The sequence below is a fragment of the Nerophis lumbriciformis genome, linkage group LG28, assembly GCF_033978685.3.
Source record: "Nerophis lumbriciformis linkage group LG28, RoL_Nlum_v2.1, whole genome shotgun sequence".
NCBI classification, from domain to species: Eukaryota; Metazoa; Chordata; class Actinopteri; order Syngnathiformes; family Syngnathidae; genus Nerophis; species Nerophis lumbriciformis.
The window spans coordinates 20,893,614-20,909,909 of NC_084575.2; the positions used below are offsets into that span (position 1 = coordinate 20,893,614).

Consider the following 16,296-nt stretch of genomic DNA (forward strand, 5'->3'; position numbering starts at 1 on the left):
AGCGAGGTAAGAACATTGTTTTAACAATGATAACCTCCGCTACAGTCGCAGACTTTCCCGGACTGTCTTTTAAATGGCGGTACTCGTTCCTTTGCGCTTGTACTTTTATCTGAAACCATCTCTTACCTGTCTGCCAATAACAGTGTGAAAGCTGACACCTCAGCGAGACTGGGTGGGAGTTAGGGCGTGTGGGGGGTTTAGTTAAAGTGGTGCTTTGCTTTATTGTGATGCTGATGTTTAATGAGGCAGCATGCTTCCTAGGAAACACACCAATAAGTGTGAAATATCCCTCCTCCAGCCACAGCCTGTTATTCATTCTACGTGAAAAGGGAAGGATATTATAGGGGACATGTAAAAAAAAACACATGGCCGATCATTTATGCATCAACAGCATGTGAACGTATGACACATGAATGTTACTGAATTTGATTAGACATGCATAAATTGTAGTGCAATACAGCAAGGACCTGACCTACTATAGTTTTGTGTGGATTAAAACACGTGCAAACATGCTTTCAACATATAAGGGCTGTGAAAAATAAAATTAGTAGACCTATTGTCTATTCAGCAATATCATTGTTTTTATGTTGGATGATTTAAAGGGGAACTGCACTTTTTTGGGGATTTATTCACAATCATTATGACAGACAAAAACACACACTTTTTTTTTTAGGATTTTAAAGATGATAAACGCTTGGAAGATGCGGCTAATGTGAGTCATCGTTGTAGCCTTCAAAGTCCTCTAAAACAACTTAATGGGGAACATTATCACCAGACCTATGTAAGCGTCAATATATACCTTGATGTTGCAGAAAAAAGACCATATATTTTTTTAACCGATTTCCGAACTCTAAATGGGTGAATTTTGGCGAATTAAACGCCTTTCTAATATTCGCTCTCGGAGCGATGACGTCACAACGTGACGTCGCATCAGGAAGCAATCCGCCATTTTCTCAAACACCGGGTCAAAACAGCTCTGTTATTTTCCGTTTTTTCGACTGTTTTCCGTACCTTGGAGACATCATGCCTCGTCGGTGTGTTGTCGGAGGGTGTAACAACACGAACAGGGACGGATTCAAGTTGCACCAGTGGCCCAAAGATGTGAAAGTGGCAAGAAATTGGACGTTTGTTCCGCACACTTTACCGACGAAAGCTATGCTACGACAGAGATGGCAAGAATGTGTGGATATCCTGCGACACTCAAAGCAGATGCATTTCCAACGATAAAGTCAAAGAAATCTGCCGCCAGACCCCCATTGAATCTGCCAGAGTGTGTGAGCAATTCAGGGACAAAGGACCTCGGTAGCACGGCAAGCAATGGCGGCAGTTTGTTCTTGCAGACGAGCGAGCTAAACCTCCCTGGATGTCTTGGCTCACACCGTCCCAAGATGATCAAGAGAAGAATATCGACCCTAGCTTCCCTGGCCTGCTGACATGAGGGTATGTCTGCAGAATATATTAATTGATGAAAATTGGGCTGTCTGCACTCTCAAAGTGCATGTTGTTGCCAAATGTATTTCATATGCTGTAAACCTAGTTCATAGTTGTTAGTTTCCTTTAATGCCAAACAAACACATACCAATCGTTGGTTAGAAGGCGATCGCCGAATTCGTCCTCGCTTTCTCCCGTGTCGCTGGCTGTCGTGTCGTTTTCGTCGGTTTCGCTTGCATACGGTTCAAACCGATATGGCTCAATAGCTTCAGTTTCTTCTTCAATTTCGTTTTCGCTACCTGCCTCCACACTACAACCATCCGTTTCAATACATGCGTAATCTGTTGAATCGCTTAAGCCGCTGAAATCCGAGTCTGAATCCGAGCTAATGTCGCTATAGCTTGCTGTTCTTTCCGCCATGTTTGTTTGTGTTGGCTTCACTATGTGACGTCACAGGAAAATGGACGTGTGGTTAAAATCAGGCACTTTGAAGCTTTTTTAGGGATATTGCGTGATGGGTAAAAATTTAAAAAAAACTTCGAAAAATATAATAAGCCACTGGGAACAGATTTTTAATGGTTTTAACAATTCTGAAATTGTGATAATGTTCCCCTTTAAAAACCCTCCAACGTTTTATATACACAATGCAAGTCTATATATAATGTAGTTACAGACATTTCATAACCATATGTAATATGGACAATATTTACTGTATTTTTGATAATTTTAACAATTTCTGGGACTGATTTCTTTCGCGCATTGATTTCTGTTTCCAAAGCAGCGCACGTTTGACTTCTGGCAACGTGTGTGTGCCTACTTTTGGAGTGTGTGTTCTAATCATGGCAAACTTGGTAACAGACAACAACGACGACTATTTTTGGACAAAAGAGGATTCTTAACCTTAAGCTTTTGAAGCTGAATATACGAAGGATGAACTAGTGCTTATAGAAGCTAGCACGGAAGAAGAGTGAGACGACTGAGCAGACGGGAAAGTGAGGTGAAAGCGACGACGCTATAAATGTGGAACTTGGAGACAAGCTATTTCGACATAAATGGCGTGCTTACCCCAAATCAGCAGTAAATGTCCCCGCCCAGCTGGACCAAACAAACAACTGTCTATCGTCATGCGTGTATCATGATCGATACAGTACATCCACTCTCTGGCTCACTGTGTACAAAAAACAACAAACTAATACCGTATTTTTCGGACTATAAGTCGCAGTTTTTTTCATAGTTTGGCCGGAGGTGCGACTTATACTCAGGAGCGACTTATGTGTGAAATTATTAACACATTACCGTAAAATATCAAATATTATTTAGCCCATTCACGTAAGAGACTAGACGTATAAGATTTCATGGGATTTAGCGATTAGGAGTGACAGATTGTTTGGTAAACGTATAGCATGTTCTATATGTTAGTTATTTGAATGACTCTTACCATAATATGTTACGTTAACATACCAGGCACGTTCTCAGTTGGTTATTTATGCGTCATATAATGTACACTTATTCAGCCTGTTGTTCACTATTCTTTATTTATTTTAAATTGCCTTTCAAATGTTTATTCTTGGTGTTGGCTTTTATCAAATAAATTTCCCCAAAAAATGCGACTTATACTCCAGTGCGACTTATATGTTTTTTCCTTCTTTATTATGCATTTCCGGCCGGTGCGACTTATACTCCAAAAAATACGGTACTTTAAAGACACTGTAATATGATGGGTAATGTTTTTTTAGGCAGTACAGGTTATTGTCCTATCGCAGTGTTGTGCATTAGAAACTCAAACGTGTTTCATGTTGACATAGAAGCGAGCTTATCTCTTGCCGTATTTAGTTTTTACGGCTAACACCGTAACACACCGATAAAAGGAGCCCCTCCGTTTTTGCTCTTACAATAACAATGTCGCTACAGCTTGGTTATTATACTGGTTACGGAAATACTAAGTATTAACGATTTTGAATGCATTTTTAAAGCAATTTAGAGGTGGAATTGATTGCTCCCATTAGCTGCATTGCTAGCCACCTAGAACGAGTCGATTTTTACATGTTAGAAAGCAAAAAAAAGTCATTTTGTCTTCTTGTCTCTCATGATTGTGAATGATAGGCAAAATTCCTGTTCCAAAACATCCTGCAATATGCATTTTCTTGCGTCTGGAGCATTCAAACACACGCTCGCAGTTCGCCAAGCCTTCAACGGGCTAAAAACCTGGGTTCTGTTGTAGAGTCACTGCAGGACTGCCTCTAAAGTGGTCTATGTCTGCTACATGTTTCAAAACATAGCAAAACACCACAGATAGGAGCATGATAACATGAATGTGCAATAAATGAGTGTTTCCATCGTGAAATCCACGTAGTACATGCAAAAACTTCTTGTAAATAATGCAGTCTGCACCACTTTTGCACGTATCAAGTGTACACGCAGTCTTAGTAGATCAGATTTGTATTATGATGATAGTATATATTTGTACCATGAATTGATTTACGTGGACCCCGACTTAAACAAGTTGAAAAACTTATTGGGGTGTTACCATTTAGTGGTTAATTGTACGGAATATGTACTGTACTGTGCAATCTACTAATAAGAGTTTCAATCAATCAAAAAAAACAGATGCAACACACCCATTAATAGTCCACACAATTGTATAGTTTGCACATGCTATTTAGCGTGTGGTACTTGGATCTTAGTAGATCAGGCCCCAAGTATACTAACAACTTTTCTTGAAAAAATATTTGACGTACACATTTTTTGTTGTTGTTGTTAATGTCAATATGTGGAACTTTTAAAAAATGGAAAAACTACCATTTTTACTAACCCTTCTTAGATGTGCCCTAACAAATGGCTGGTGTAGTCCATATGTTTACTTGCTTATTTATTTTACGCTTGTACATATACTGAGATAAGCTGTTTGTGTGCGTCTTTAAATAAACATATTTTAACTACCGGCCATTTGCACTGTAGTGTCATCCTTGTAGGTCCTCAATTTTATGTAAGCTTACTCTAAATCCTACTGCCCCTATAGAAGGTGTTGATTAGGTGTGTTCCCAAAACAATATTGATATCAGCAAAAATGCAAGTATTGGATGATATCATAAAAAATAAATAAAAAAATACAATAAATAATATTATTTATATAGTATATAATATAATATAATAATTTATATAATATAATAATAAATAAAAAAAGACAATATGACATACATCCATAAACGTGGACGCATGTGAAAAAGTGCAATATATTTATCTGTACAGTAATCTATTTATTTATTTATATATATTTATTTATTTTATATATTATTATTTATATATATTTATTTATTTATATATGCACCTTATTGCTTTTTTATCCTGCACTACCATGAGTTTATGTAACGAAATTTCGTTCTTATCTGTGCTGTAAAGTTCAAATTTGAATGACAATAAAAAGGAAGTCTAAGTCTAGTCTATCAGCAAGCATCTAAAATCTTCGATATACTGTAAAGTGTAAACTCCGATACAAGCAGTCCTGCATTGTGTTCTGGACAGCCAGTTAACGTCTCAATGTCCTCCAAAAAGCACACACGTTTGATCCCTCTTTGTATTTTAGTGAAGTCATTTAGAAAAGTAAACAAGGGAAGGGATTAGGCTACTAGGAGCTGGCAGTTAACAACAGCTAATTACACAATGGCACGCAAGTGATATGTAATAGGTGTTCTTAATTGAACAATATTGCAGTCTAAACACCACGTGTTAAAACAAGTATCAAATAATTATGGTTGCATACAAGGGGTGTGGGGAAAAAATTGATTCAAATTCAAATCGCCATTCAGTATTGATTCTTATTTTTCAAAAAGCGATTTTATTTTATTTTTGTATTTAAAAAAAAAAAAAAAATTGTATTTTTTATTATTCAATCCAACAAAACAATACACAGCAATACCATAACAATGCAATCCAATTCCAAAACCAAACCCGACCCAGCGACACTCAGAACAGCAATAAACAGAGCAATTGAGAGGAGACACAAACATGAAACAAAACAATTCAAAAGTAGTGAAACAAAAATGAATATTATCAATATTAGTAACAATTTCAACATAGCAGTGATTAGAAATCCCTCATTGATATTATCATTAGACATTTATAAAAAAAATTAAAAAAAAGAACAATAGTGTCACAGTGGCTTACACTTGCATCGCATCTCATAAGCTTGACAACACACTGTGTCCAATATTTTCCACAAAGATAAAATAAGTCATATTTTTGGTTCATTTAATAGTTAAAACAAATTTACATTAATCCAATCAGTTGATAAAACATTGTTCTTTACAATTATAAAAGCTTTTTACAAAAATCTACTACTCTGCTTGCATGTCAGCAGACTGGGGTAGATCCTGCTGAAATCCTATGTATTGAATGAATAGAGAATCCTTTTGAATCGGAAAAAAATCGATTTTGAATCGAATCGTGACCCCAAGAATCGATATTGAATCGAATCGTGGGACACCCAAAGATTCGCAGCCCTTTTAATAAATACAGTTTTGGTAAATTGACTTAGTTGTGATTTCCCTCTCTGCATGAAAGTTTAAAATGAGCATATATTAATGCAGTATGAAGAAGAATGTTTTAATGTAGACACATAGAATCATCATACTGCTGTGATTATATGCATCAAGTGTTCATTCAAGGCTAAGGCAAAATATCGAGATATATGTATCGTGACATGGCCTAAAAATATGGAGATATTAATAAAAGGCCATATCGCCCAGCCCGAGTGCATGTACAATAAACAAGTCCAGTTGATTTCTACAAATATATAGCAACTGTATGTGGCCATCATTATCCAGCCTCCAATTGCATTGTGTCACGGCGCCCCCCCGCCTGTATTGAGTATGTGTTTCTGTCCAGCCGAGGCATTGTGTCAAACACACACAGGCCGGCCGTCAGCTCAAAACCAGCTGACCTCGGGATTTTCTGGCCAGTGTCCACATTCCCCTGTCACTCGCTCACAGTCTGCCACGCCTGTGTCCCAGGGCCTCTCGACATCCTCTCACTGCTTATCTCATTAGATAGACGCTAAAATTAAAGCCAACACCTCTCTGCAACACACCCCATTAAAGAGACGCCTTTTTTTAACTTTGCTTATCTTCCCTTCCGTATTCCGTTTCGTGATCTGTTCGGGTTCGGATGTGTAGATCAGTGTTTTTCAACCACTGTGCCGCGGCACGTGAGATATTGTCTGGTGTGTCGTGGGAAATTATGCAACTTCACCTAATTGGTCCAAAAAATCCGTCCATTTACTACCGTTTGTCCCTTTTTGGGGTAGCGGGGGGTGCTGGAGCCTGCATTCGGGCGGAAGGCGGGGTACACCCTGGACATTATTGCAGGGCCAAATATTTTTTGCAAATCAATAATGATAATAATGTGCCGTTGTCTAGTGCAGTGCTTTTCAACCTTTTTTGGCATGTAAAAGGTATCCATCCATCCATTTTCTACCGCTTGTCCCTTTTGGGGTATGTAACGCTTAAACCAAAAATTAACAAAAGGCAAGTCCCGCTAGGAAAAGGCACTACTGAAGCATGGCTATGCAAAACAAAAGTAAAACTGAACTGGCTACAAAGTAAACAAAAACAGAATGCTGGACGACAGCAAAAACTTACAGCGTGTGGAGCAGGGAGACGGCGTCCACAAAGTACATCCGTACATGACATGACAATCAACAATGTACCCACAAAGAAGGATAGCGTACGCACAACTTTAAAGAGACGCCTTTTTTTTAACTTTGCTTATCTTCCCTTCCGTATTCCGTTTCGAGGGCGCTTGATCTGTTCGGGTTCGGATGTGTAGATCAGTGTTTTTCAACCACTGTGCCGCGGCACAAGTGTGCCGTGAGATATTGTCTGGTGTGTCGTGGGAAATTATGCAACTTCACCTATTTGGTCCAAAAAAATCCGTCCATTTTCTACCGCTTGTCCCTTTTTGGGGTAGCGGGTGGTGCTGGAGCCTGCATTCGGGCGGAAGGCGGGGTACACCCTGGACAAGTCGCCACTTCATCGCAGGGCCAAATATTTTTTGCAAATCAATAATTATAATAATGTGCCGTTGTCCAATGCAGTGCTTTTCAAGCTTTTTTGCCATGTAAAAGGTATCCATCCATCCATTTTCTACCGCTTGTCCCTTTTGGGGTATGCAATGCTTAAAGGGGAACATTATCACAATTTCAGAAGGGTTAAAACCATTAAAAATCAGTTCCCAGTGGCTTATTTTATTTTTTGAAGTTTTTTTTTCAAAATTTTACCCATCACGCAATATCCCTAAAAAAAGCTTCAAAGTGCCTGATTTTAACCATCGTTATATACACCCGTCCATTTTCCTGTGACGTCACATAGTGATGCCAACACAAACAAACATGGCGGATAGAACAGCAAGCTATAGCGACATTAGCTCGGATTCAGACTCGGATTTCAGCGGCTTAAGCGATTCAACAGATTACGCATGTATTGAAACGGATGGTTGTTGTGTGGAGGCAGGTAGCGAAAACGAAATTGAAGAAGAAACTGAAGCTATTGAGCCATATCGGTTTGAACCGTATGCAAGCGAAACCGACGAAAACGACACGACAGCCAGCGACACGGGAGAAAGCGAGGACGAATTCGGCGATGGCCTTCTAACCAACGATTGGTATGTGTTTGTTTGGCATTAAAGGAAACTAACAACTATGAACTAGGTTTGCAGCATATGAAATACATTTGGCAACAACATGCACTTTGAGAGTGCAGACAGCCCAGTTTTCATCAATTAATATATTCTGTAGACATACCCTCATCCACTCTCTTTTCCTGAAAGCTGATCTGTCCAGTCCAGTTGGAAATGCATCTGCTTTGAGTGTCGCAGGATATCCACACATTCTTGCCATCTCTGTCGTAGCATAGCTTTCATCGGTAAAGTGTGCGGAACAAAAGTCCAATTTCTTGCCACTTTCGCATCTTTGGGCCACTGGTGCAACTTGAATCCGTCCCTGTTCGTGTTGTTACACCCTCCGACAACACACCGACGAGGCATGATGTCTCCAAGGTACGGAAAACAGTCGAAAAAACTGAAAATAACAGAGCTGATTTGACTCTGTGTTTGTAATGTGTTTGAGAAAATGGCGGCTTGCTTCCCGATGTGACGTCACAACGTGACGTCACATCGGGAAGCTCCGAGAGCTCCGAGAGCGAATATTAGAAAGGCGTTTAATTCGCCAAAATTCACCCATTTAGAGTTCGGAAATCGGTTAAAAAAATATATGGTCTTTTTTCTGCAACATCAAGGTATATATTGACGCTTACATAGGTCTGGTGATAATGTTCCCCTTTAAACCAAAAATTAACAAAAGGCAAGTCCCGCTAGGAAAAGGCACTGAAGCATGGCTATGCAAAACAAAAGTAAAACTGAACTGGCTACAAAGTAAACAAAAACAGAATGCTGGACGACAGCAAAAACTTACAACGTGTGGAGCAGGGAGACGGCGTCCACAAAGTACATCCGTACATGACATGACAATCAACAATGTCCCCACAAAGAAGGATAGCGTACGCACAACTTAAATAGTCTTGATTGCGAAAACAAAGCAGGTGTGGGGAATAGCGGGCAAGAAAGACATGAAACTGCTACAGGAAAATACCAAAAAAAGAGAAAAAGCCACCAAAATAGGAGCGCAAGACAAGAACTAAAACATTACACACAGGAAAACAGCAAAAAAGTCCAAATAAGTCAGGGTGTGATGTGACAGGTGGTGACAGTACACCTACTTTGAGACAAGAGCTATATTGATGCATGCTTGGTTATGCTTTAAAGTCATATCCAACAATTGCGACAACGAGTTTTTACTGTCAATATCGGCTGCTGAGTTTCAGTTTTTAATGATTTCTGCTGGTGTTGTATCTCCGCATATTTTTTTTTAATGAAAAAATTGTGCCTTGGCTCAAAAAAGGTTGAAAAACACTGGTGTAGATGACATCAGCGACCTCCGGCCAAGGCCAGAGACGAGGGGGGAAGAAACCCAGTAGTAATGTATGCCCATTGCGCAACACTACTTCTGTGCAAGTAGCTCAATAGCCGTGTTCTAATTGGCCAGCATGTGCGCGTTTATTATCAATGTGTGACCACTGAGGACGTGTGTGCGCTCCCACATGACACCCCACTGTCTTGATGTAACGACACTATCAGTTGTAGTCTTTGTTTTGCCTGACAATAATCCTCCTCCTGTCCAGCTGATGATCAGAAGACCTATTTGAGGAGGGCTTTGACAGCACATGTCCCACCCCCACATTCCCTCTCTCTGCAAGGTGCCAGTGATGGCTTGAGAGTGCAGTGCGGTGTGCTGTGCTGTGATGGATTGGAGTGTCTTTGTATTTTTTATCTTTTACCCCCGTGTTGTGTGCGAGTGATATGAAGTGAAGAGGTTGCACTGATTGCGGTGTGACTCTTTCCCTATTATGGCATGGTTTGGGGTTTGCGGTGGTTACTGGTGTGTGGGAGGGTGCAGTGTGTGTGTGTGGGTGTGTGTGTGTGTGTGTGTCTGGGAGCGTGATGACATCCCTATCCTTGCATGCTTCCATCGCTTGCTGTGTTGATCCATCCGTGGCAGCCTCTCATCATTGATAACACAAGACTAAATCTGCGATACATGGGACGTTTTTATCAGCACTGAGAGGCTGCTGAAGAGTGTGTGACATTTGTTGTGATGCTCTTGTCTTTTGTCTGTGATTGTTTTCTCAATCAAAAGTGTTATGTCAAGAGTTATTTTTTACAGCACCTGTCTTTTAGTACTGCTCCGACACCCTATACATAAAACAAATACTGTTCTTCTTGGATGGATGGGCAATGGAAGAAGCCTTTTTCTTTTGATCCGCAACAGCTTAGTTTTGTTCAGTTTTATTTATATATATATATATATATATATATATATATATATATATATATATATATATATATATATATATATATATAAATAATTTGGGCTGCAACTAATTTGATAATCGATTAATCTGTCGATTCTTACTTCGATTAATCGATTAATAATCGGATAAAATAGACAAACTACATTTCTATCCTTTCCAGTATTTTATTGGGGGGAAAAACAGCATACTGGCGCCATGTTCTTTCAACATGCCAAATAAAACAAGGAACATTTTACAAAAATGCACACATTTGACACCCCTGCTATAGATAATAAAAAATTAAATGTGATAAATCTATAGATAAAAAGCAGAGCCTGACGACGCATGCGTGTTTATCATAACTCTCTCGCTCTCTCTGTCTCTGCCCCTCCCTCACCAATGCTGCTGCGCGCACAATTTGTTTTGTTTTTAACCCCTTCTTAACCCTGAACGTACATTGAAAATACACGCAACCCTAACTCAAAATGTTGTTGTTGTTTTTAATCATATTTATTTTATATTGTTTTTAATTGTGTTTAATATTGTTGTGCAGCACTTTGGAAACATTTTGTTGTTTAAATGTGCTATATAAATAAAGTGGATTGGATTGGATTGGAAAATGCCGGACATTTGAGGCATTTAAGAAACTCCGCCCTGACAGCTCCGCAAAAGAGGACATGTCCGGTGAAAAGAGGACGTATGGTCAGTCTATCGTAGCCGGGGGCTACGATAGACTGTTTAATAAATGCCTCAAATGTCCGACACTTTGAGTATTGTTTACACAACGTGCAGTACGCTACTTAATGTGTCCGAGTGGAAACTCGTTCGGTACACCTCCACACCGAAACAAAACCCCTGTACCGAAACGACTCGATACAAATACACGTACCGTTACACCCCTATTATTTTGATTATTGTTTCTCAGCTGTTTGTAAATGTTGCAGTTTACAAATAAAGGTTAAAAAAAAACAACAACAAAAAACGTAGCCTCAGCGCATGCGCATAGCATAGATCCAACGAATCGATGACTAAATTAATCGCCAACTATTTTTATAATCGATTTAATCGATTAGTTGTTGCAGCCCTAATATATATATATATATATTTATTTATTTATTTATTTATTACGCACACGTATGCGTTTTCTTTATTTTGCTGACATTTTACATTGTAGATTGTCACTGAAGGCATCAAAACTATGACACCTGTGAAGTGAAAACCACTAAAGGTGACTACCTCTCGAAGCTCATCGAGAGAATGCCAAGAGTGTGCAAAACAGTAATCAAAGCAAAGGGCAACTATTTTGAAGAAACTAGAATATAAGACATGTTTTCAGTTATTTCACCTTTTTTTGTTAAGTACATAACTCCACATGTAGGGCTGCAACAACTAATCGATTATAAAAATAGTTGGCAATTTAGTCATCGATTCGTTGATCTATGCTATGCGCATGTGCAGAGGCAATATTTATTTATTTATTTAAAAAAATTTTTTATAAACCTTTATTTATTTATTTTTTTATTTATAAACTGCAACATGTACAAATAGCTGAGAAACAATAATCAAAATAAGTATGGTGCCAGTATTTTTTTCAATAAAATACTGGAAAGGATAGAAATGTAGTTTGTCTCTTTTTATCCAATTATTAATCGATTAATCGAAGTAATAATCGGCAGATTAATCGATTATCAAATTAATCGTTAGTTGCAGCCCTATCTACATGTGTTCATTCATTCATAGTTTTGATGCCTTCAGTGACAATCTACAATGTAAATAGTCATGAAAATAAAGAAAACTCATTGAATGAGGAGGTGTCCAAACGTTTGGTCTGTACATATACATACACACACACACACACACACGTGTATGTATATATATATATATGTGTGTGTGTGTGTGTGTGTGTGTGTGTGTGTGTGTGTGTGTGTGTGTGTGTGTGTGTGTGTGTGTGTGTGTGTGTGTGTGTGTGTGTGTGTGTGTGTGTGTGTGTGTGTGTGTGTGTGTGTGTGTGTGTGTGTGTGTGTGTGTGTGTGTGTGTGTGTGTGTGTGTGTGTGTGTGTGTGTGTGTGTGTGTGTGTGTGTGTGTGTGTGTGTGTGTGTGTGTGTGTGTGTGTGTGTGTGTGTGTCCACATACATACATATAAATGTGTGTATGTATGTATGTATATATACACGTTTATATGTATATATATATATATATATATATATATATACATTTGTGTATATATACACACGTTTATATATATATATATATATATATACATTTATATGTATGTGTGCGTGTATATTAATTAATGCTGTGCACACTCTCTTCCAAAAATGATATATGATGCAAATTTATAATACACTATGTAATGATACATATTATAGTAATATATACAATATCATGACTAAGGATGCTTAAATAATCAATTTATAATCGAATTGTAGCCCCTGAATTGTGAGGTGACAAAAAATGTCCACCTCCTAGTTTTTGATGAACTTCTGGGAAAAACTGTAAATAAATAAATGATGAATGGGTTATACTTGTGTAGGGCTTTTCTACCTTCAAGGTACTCAAAGCGCTTTGACAGTATTTTCACATTCACCCATTCACACACACATTCACACACTGATGGCGGGAGCTGTGTATATATATATATATATATAATATATATATATATACATATATTTAAAAATTAAATTGTACAACCAATTAAAACTTAAATATTTAGTGAGCATCTGTATAAAGAGGCACATTCAACACAAACATGTGATACCGTTCTGTTCTTGTATTTGTAAATGCATACTGAATGGAACAGTCCAGTCAGGTGGGAACTTGGCTCTGTTGATGATATGACAACCCCCCCCCCCCCCCCCCCCCCAACCCCCCCCCCCCAACACACACACACACACCTTTAATCACCTGTAAGAGCCACCCCATGAGGCAAGGGCGCCGTCTTGACACCATCGTTGATAAGCTCCCTCGCCATCATTACCTCCCCCCCCCCGGCACGCCTCCTCACATCTGTGCACTAGATCAGTGGTTCTCAAATGGGGGTACGCGTACCCCTGGGGGTACTTGAAGGTATGCCAAGGGGTACGTGAGATTGTTTCAAAATATTCTAAAAATAGCAACAATTCAAAAATCCTTTTATAAATATAAATAAAAACCTATCTTTTTTTTCCAATAGTTCAAGAAAGACCACTACAAATGAGCAATATTTTTGCACTGTTATACAATTTAATAAATCAGAAACTGATGACATAGTGCTGTATTTTACTTCTTTATCTCTTTTTTTTCCAACCAAAAATGCTTTGCTCTGATTAGGGGGTACTTGAATTTAAAAAAAAATTCACAGGGGGTACATCACTGAAAAAAGGTTGAGAACCACTGCACTAGATGGATAGTACCATGTTGACACACCACCTGAGAACAAGGCTACTTCTGCTCTGCCCTCATGCACTTCCCTTTTTTTTTTTTTTTTTTTGCGTGTGTGTGTGTGTGTGTGTGTTGTTAGCAAGTGAAAAGCAGCAGCTGTTAAAACACTCTGCTGGTGCCTGAGCTTGAAAACCTGCCAGTAACGGCTGACTCTATCATTCACCCGCCCCTCCCCAGTCTCGGCGCTGAGCAGGCCCCGACCTAACGTGTTTGGTAGGTTTCTGCTAACTGACACGGGCTCCTAACCTCAGCCTCTCTCCTCCCGGCCGTGCTTGAATAGTGGCGGAGATCTGTGTGAGAGTCCCAACCCCCCCACCCCCCTAAGTCGCCCCGTTTTTTTCTCACGTGATTTCTTCCGCCTTTTGTATGTGTGCAGGTTGGCGCAGCCCTACGTGTACCCGCAAACGTACGTGCAGCCCAGCCTGGTGCTGCCCAGCCAGCTGTCCAGCTCGGTGAGCAGCAGCCCGTACCTGGACTACAGCGCGGCCTACACCCAGTACGCCCAGGCCGCCTTTGAGCAGCAGTATCCCTACGCCGCGTCCCCGGCCGGCTTCCTGGGTTACAGCTACGCCGCCAGCCCCGGCGGCACCGCAGGGCCGGCCGCCGCCGCCACGGCGCCGGCCGCCGTCCACGCCGCCCTGCCCTCGGCCGCCGGCCCCACCCCGGCCTTCCTGCACTACGCTCAGCAGCAGCAGCAGATCCAGCCGGACCGCATGCAGTGAGAGGGCGAGGAGAAGCGGGGGACTTTATGAACAGTGGAATGCCAAAATACCCTTTTTGGGGGGGGGTGACCCTGCTTAATTTAAGTGCAGGTTTCAGGAAAAGGGGTGGGACTATTGCACTGTACGCTATATATCAGGAGCCCCTTTGCTCATTGGTTAAAAAGGGTAAAGGTGTTTTGAGGCGGAGAAGCTTTAACGTATACGATCGCTTCCAACGGCTTCTAGAAGCTGACTCTTCATTTATTATATTATTATTATTCTTTGTATCGTTCTGTATTGTATTGATGTTAGCCATTATTATTCCTAGTCGCGTTGCCTCAGTGGAATGACACGTCTGTGGTACATATTTCACGCTCCAAAGCATCTCCGCTGGATGGGAGGGTGACTGCTGCTTTCGGACACCGGGAGATCAGACTGGGGGGAAGGTGCGGCCGCCACGGACAAAGTCCCGGTTCAGAGCGCCACCTCGTCGGACGCAATGTTTCACCTCAGAGAGACAAAACAAAAACTTGAAGCTGCAATTTATCCATCCCAGGGGGAGGGGGTGTATCAGGAAGATTTTATTCTTTTTATTAAAGGGGCCTTAATAAATAAAAAGTACGCCTTACTTAATCTCCTGATTTCCAAGAAAAGATCACCGACTGCAGATTTTTGTGACTATCTGCCAGACCCCCGCGAGTGTCTTTTGTTTCTTACAGATGGACGCAGAGCCCCATGTTGTATTCCTTGGTAGCTGACACTGTCTCAGACACCAGTGCTTTTGTTGTCCTCCTCCCCCATCTCACGCTCACCACTTGTCCAAGCACTGCTTTCAAGATATTCAGTCCTCAAGTACATTTACAATATTTATATTTAGGTATTTATAAAACATGTCTTTTCTTTATTATTATTATTATTATGTTTTTTTAATACTATGACTGTAGTTGTAGCACTGATGCCATTTAACCTGCAGAAGCACACCCGCCATGTCAGTGGGTTTGCGTGGCTGCGGCTACAGACGATGCGTATTTGTAGATCTCGATCTGACCTTGTCAGCAAAATGTCTTTTATAGTCCCTTTAAGGAAAGTCGTACGACCAAAAAAAAAAAAAAAAAAAATGAGAATAAAGACTTTGTACTTGGGCAAATGACTCCAGGCTTTTATTTTGGGAAGTCGAGCACTGCAAAAACTGAAATCTAAGTGAGATTAAATATCTCAAATAAGGGTGATATTTGCTTATTTTCTGTCTGATAAGGTAATTCTTCTCACTAAGCAGATTTTATGTTAGAGTGTTTTACTTGTTTTAAAGGGGAACATTATCACCAGACCTATGTAAGCGTCAATATATACCTTGATGTTGCAGAAAAAAGACCTTTTTTTTTTTTTAACCGATTTCCGAACTCTAAATGGGTGAATTTTGGTGAATTAAACGCCTTTCTATTATTCGCTCTCGGAGCGATGACGTCACAACGTGACGTCACATCGGGAAGCAATCCGTCATTTTCTCAAACACATTACAAACACCGAGTCGAATCAGCTCTGTTATTTTCCGTTTTTTCGACTGTTTTCCGTACCTTGGAGACATCATGCCTCGTCGGTGTGTTGTCGGAGGGTGTAACAACACGAACAGGGACGGATTCAAGTTGCACCAGTGGCCCAAAGATGCGAAAGTGGCAAGAATGCACACTTTACCGACGAAAGCTATGCTACGACAGAGATGGCAAGAATGTGTGGATATCCTGCGACACTCAAAGCAGATGCATTTCCAACGATAAAGTCAAAGAAATCTGCCGCCAGACCCCTAGGAAAAGAGAGCGGATGAGGGTATGTCTACAGAATATAT

The 16,296-nt window shown here is 40.1% G+C and overlaps 1 protein-coding gene across 2 annotated transcripts in view; it reads left to right on the top strand.

Annotated features, from left to right (window-relative positions):
* Window positions 1–15,600, top strand: part of LOC133570963 (RNA-binding protein 38-like) — a 36,235-nt gene extending 20,635 nt beyond the window's left edge. The window contains exons 4-5 of one of the 2 annotated variants that reach the window (XR_009810259.2): window positions 9,663–9,737; window positions 14,129–14,260. Coding sequence is in view for 1 of the 2 variants with exons in the window: in XM_061923840.2 (XP_061779824.1) it covers window positions 14,129–14,474 (346 nt within the window). In the remaining variant the exon portion in view is untranslated. Of the gene's footprint in view, window positions 1–9,662; window positions 9,738–14,128 lie in introns of both variants that reach the window. The other variant, XM_061923840.2, reaches the window with a different exon arrangement.
* The last annotated feature ends 696 nt before the right edge of the window (window positions 15,601–16,296 follow it).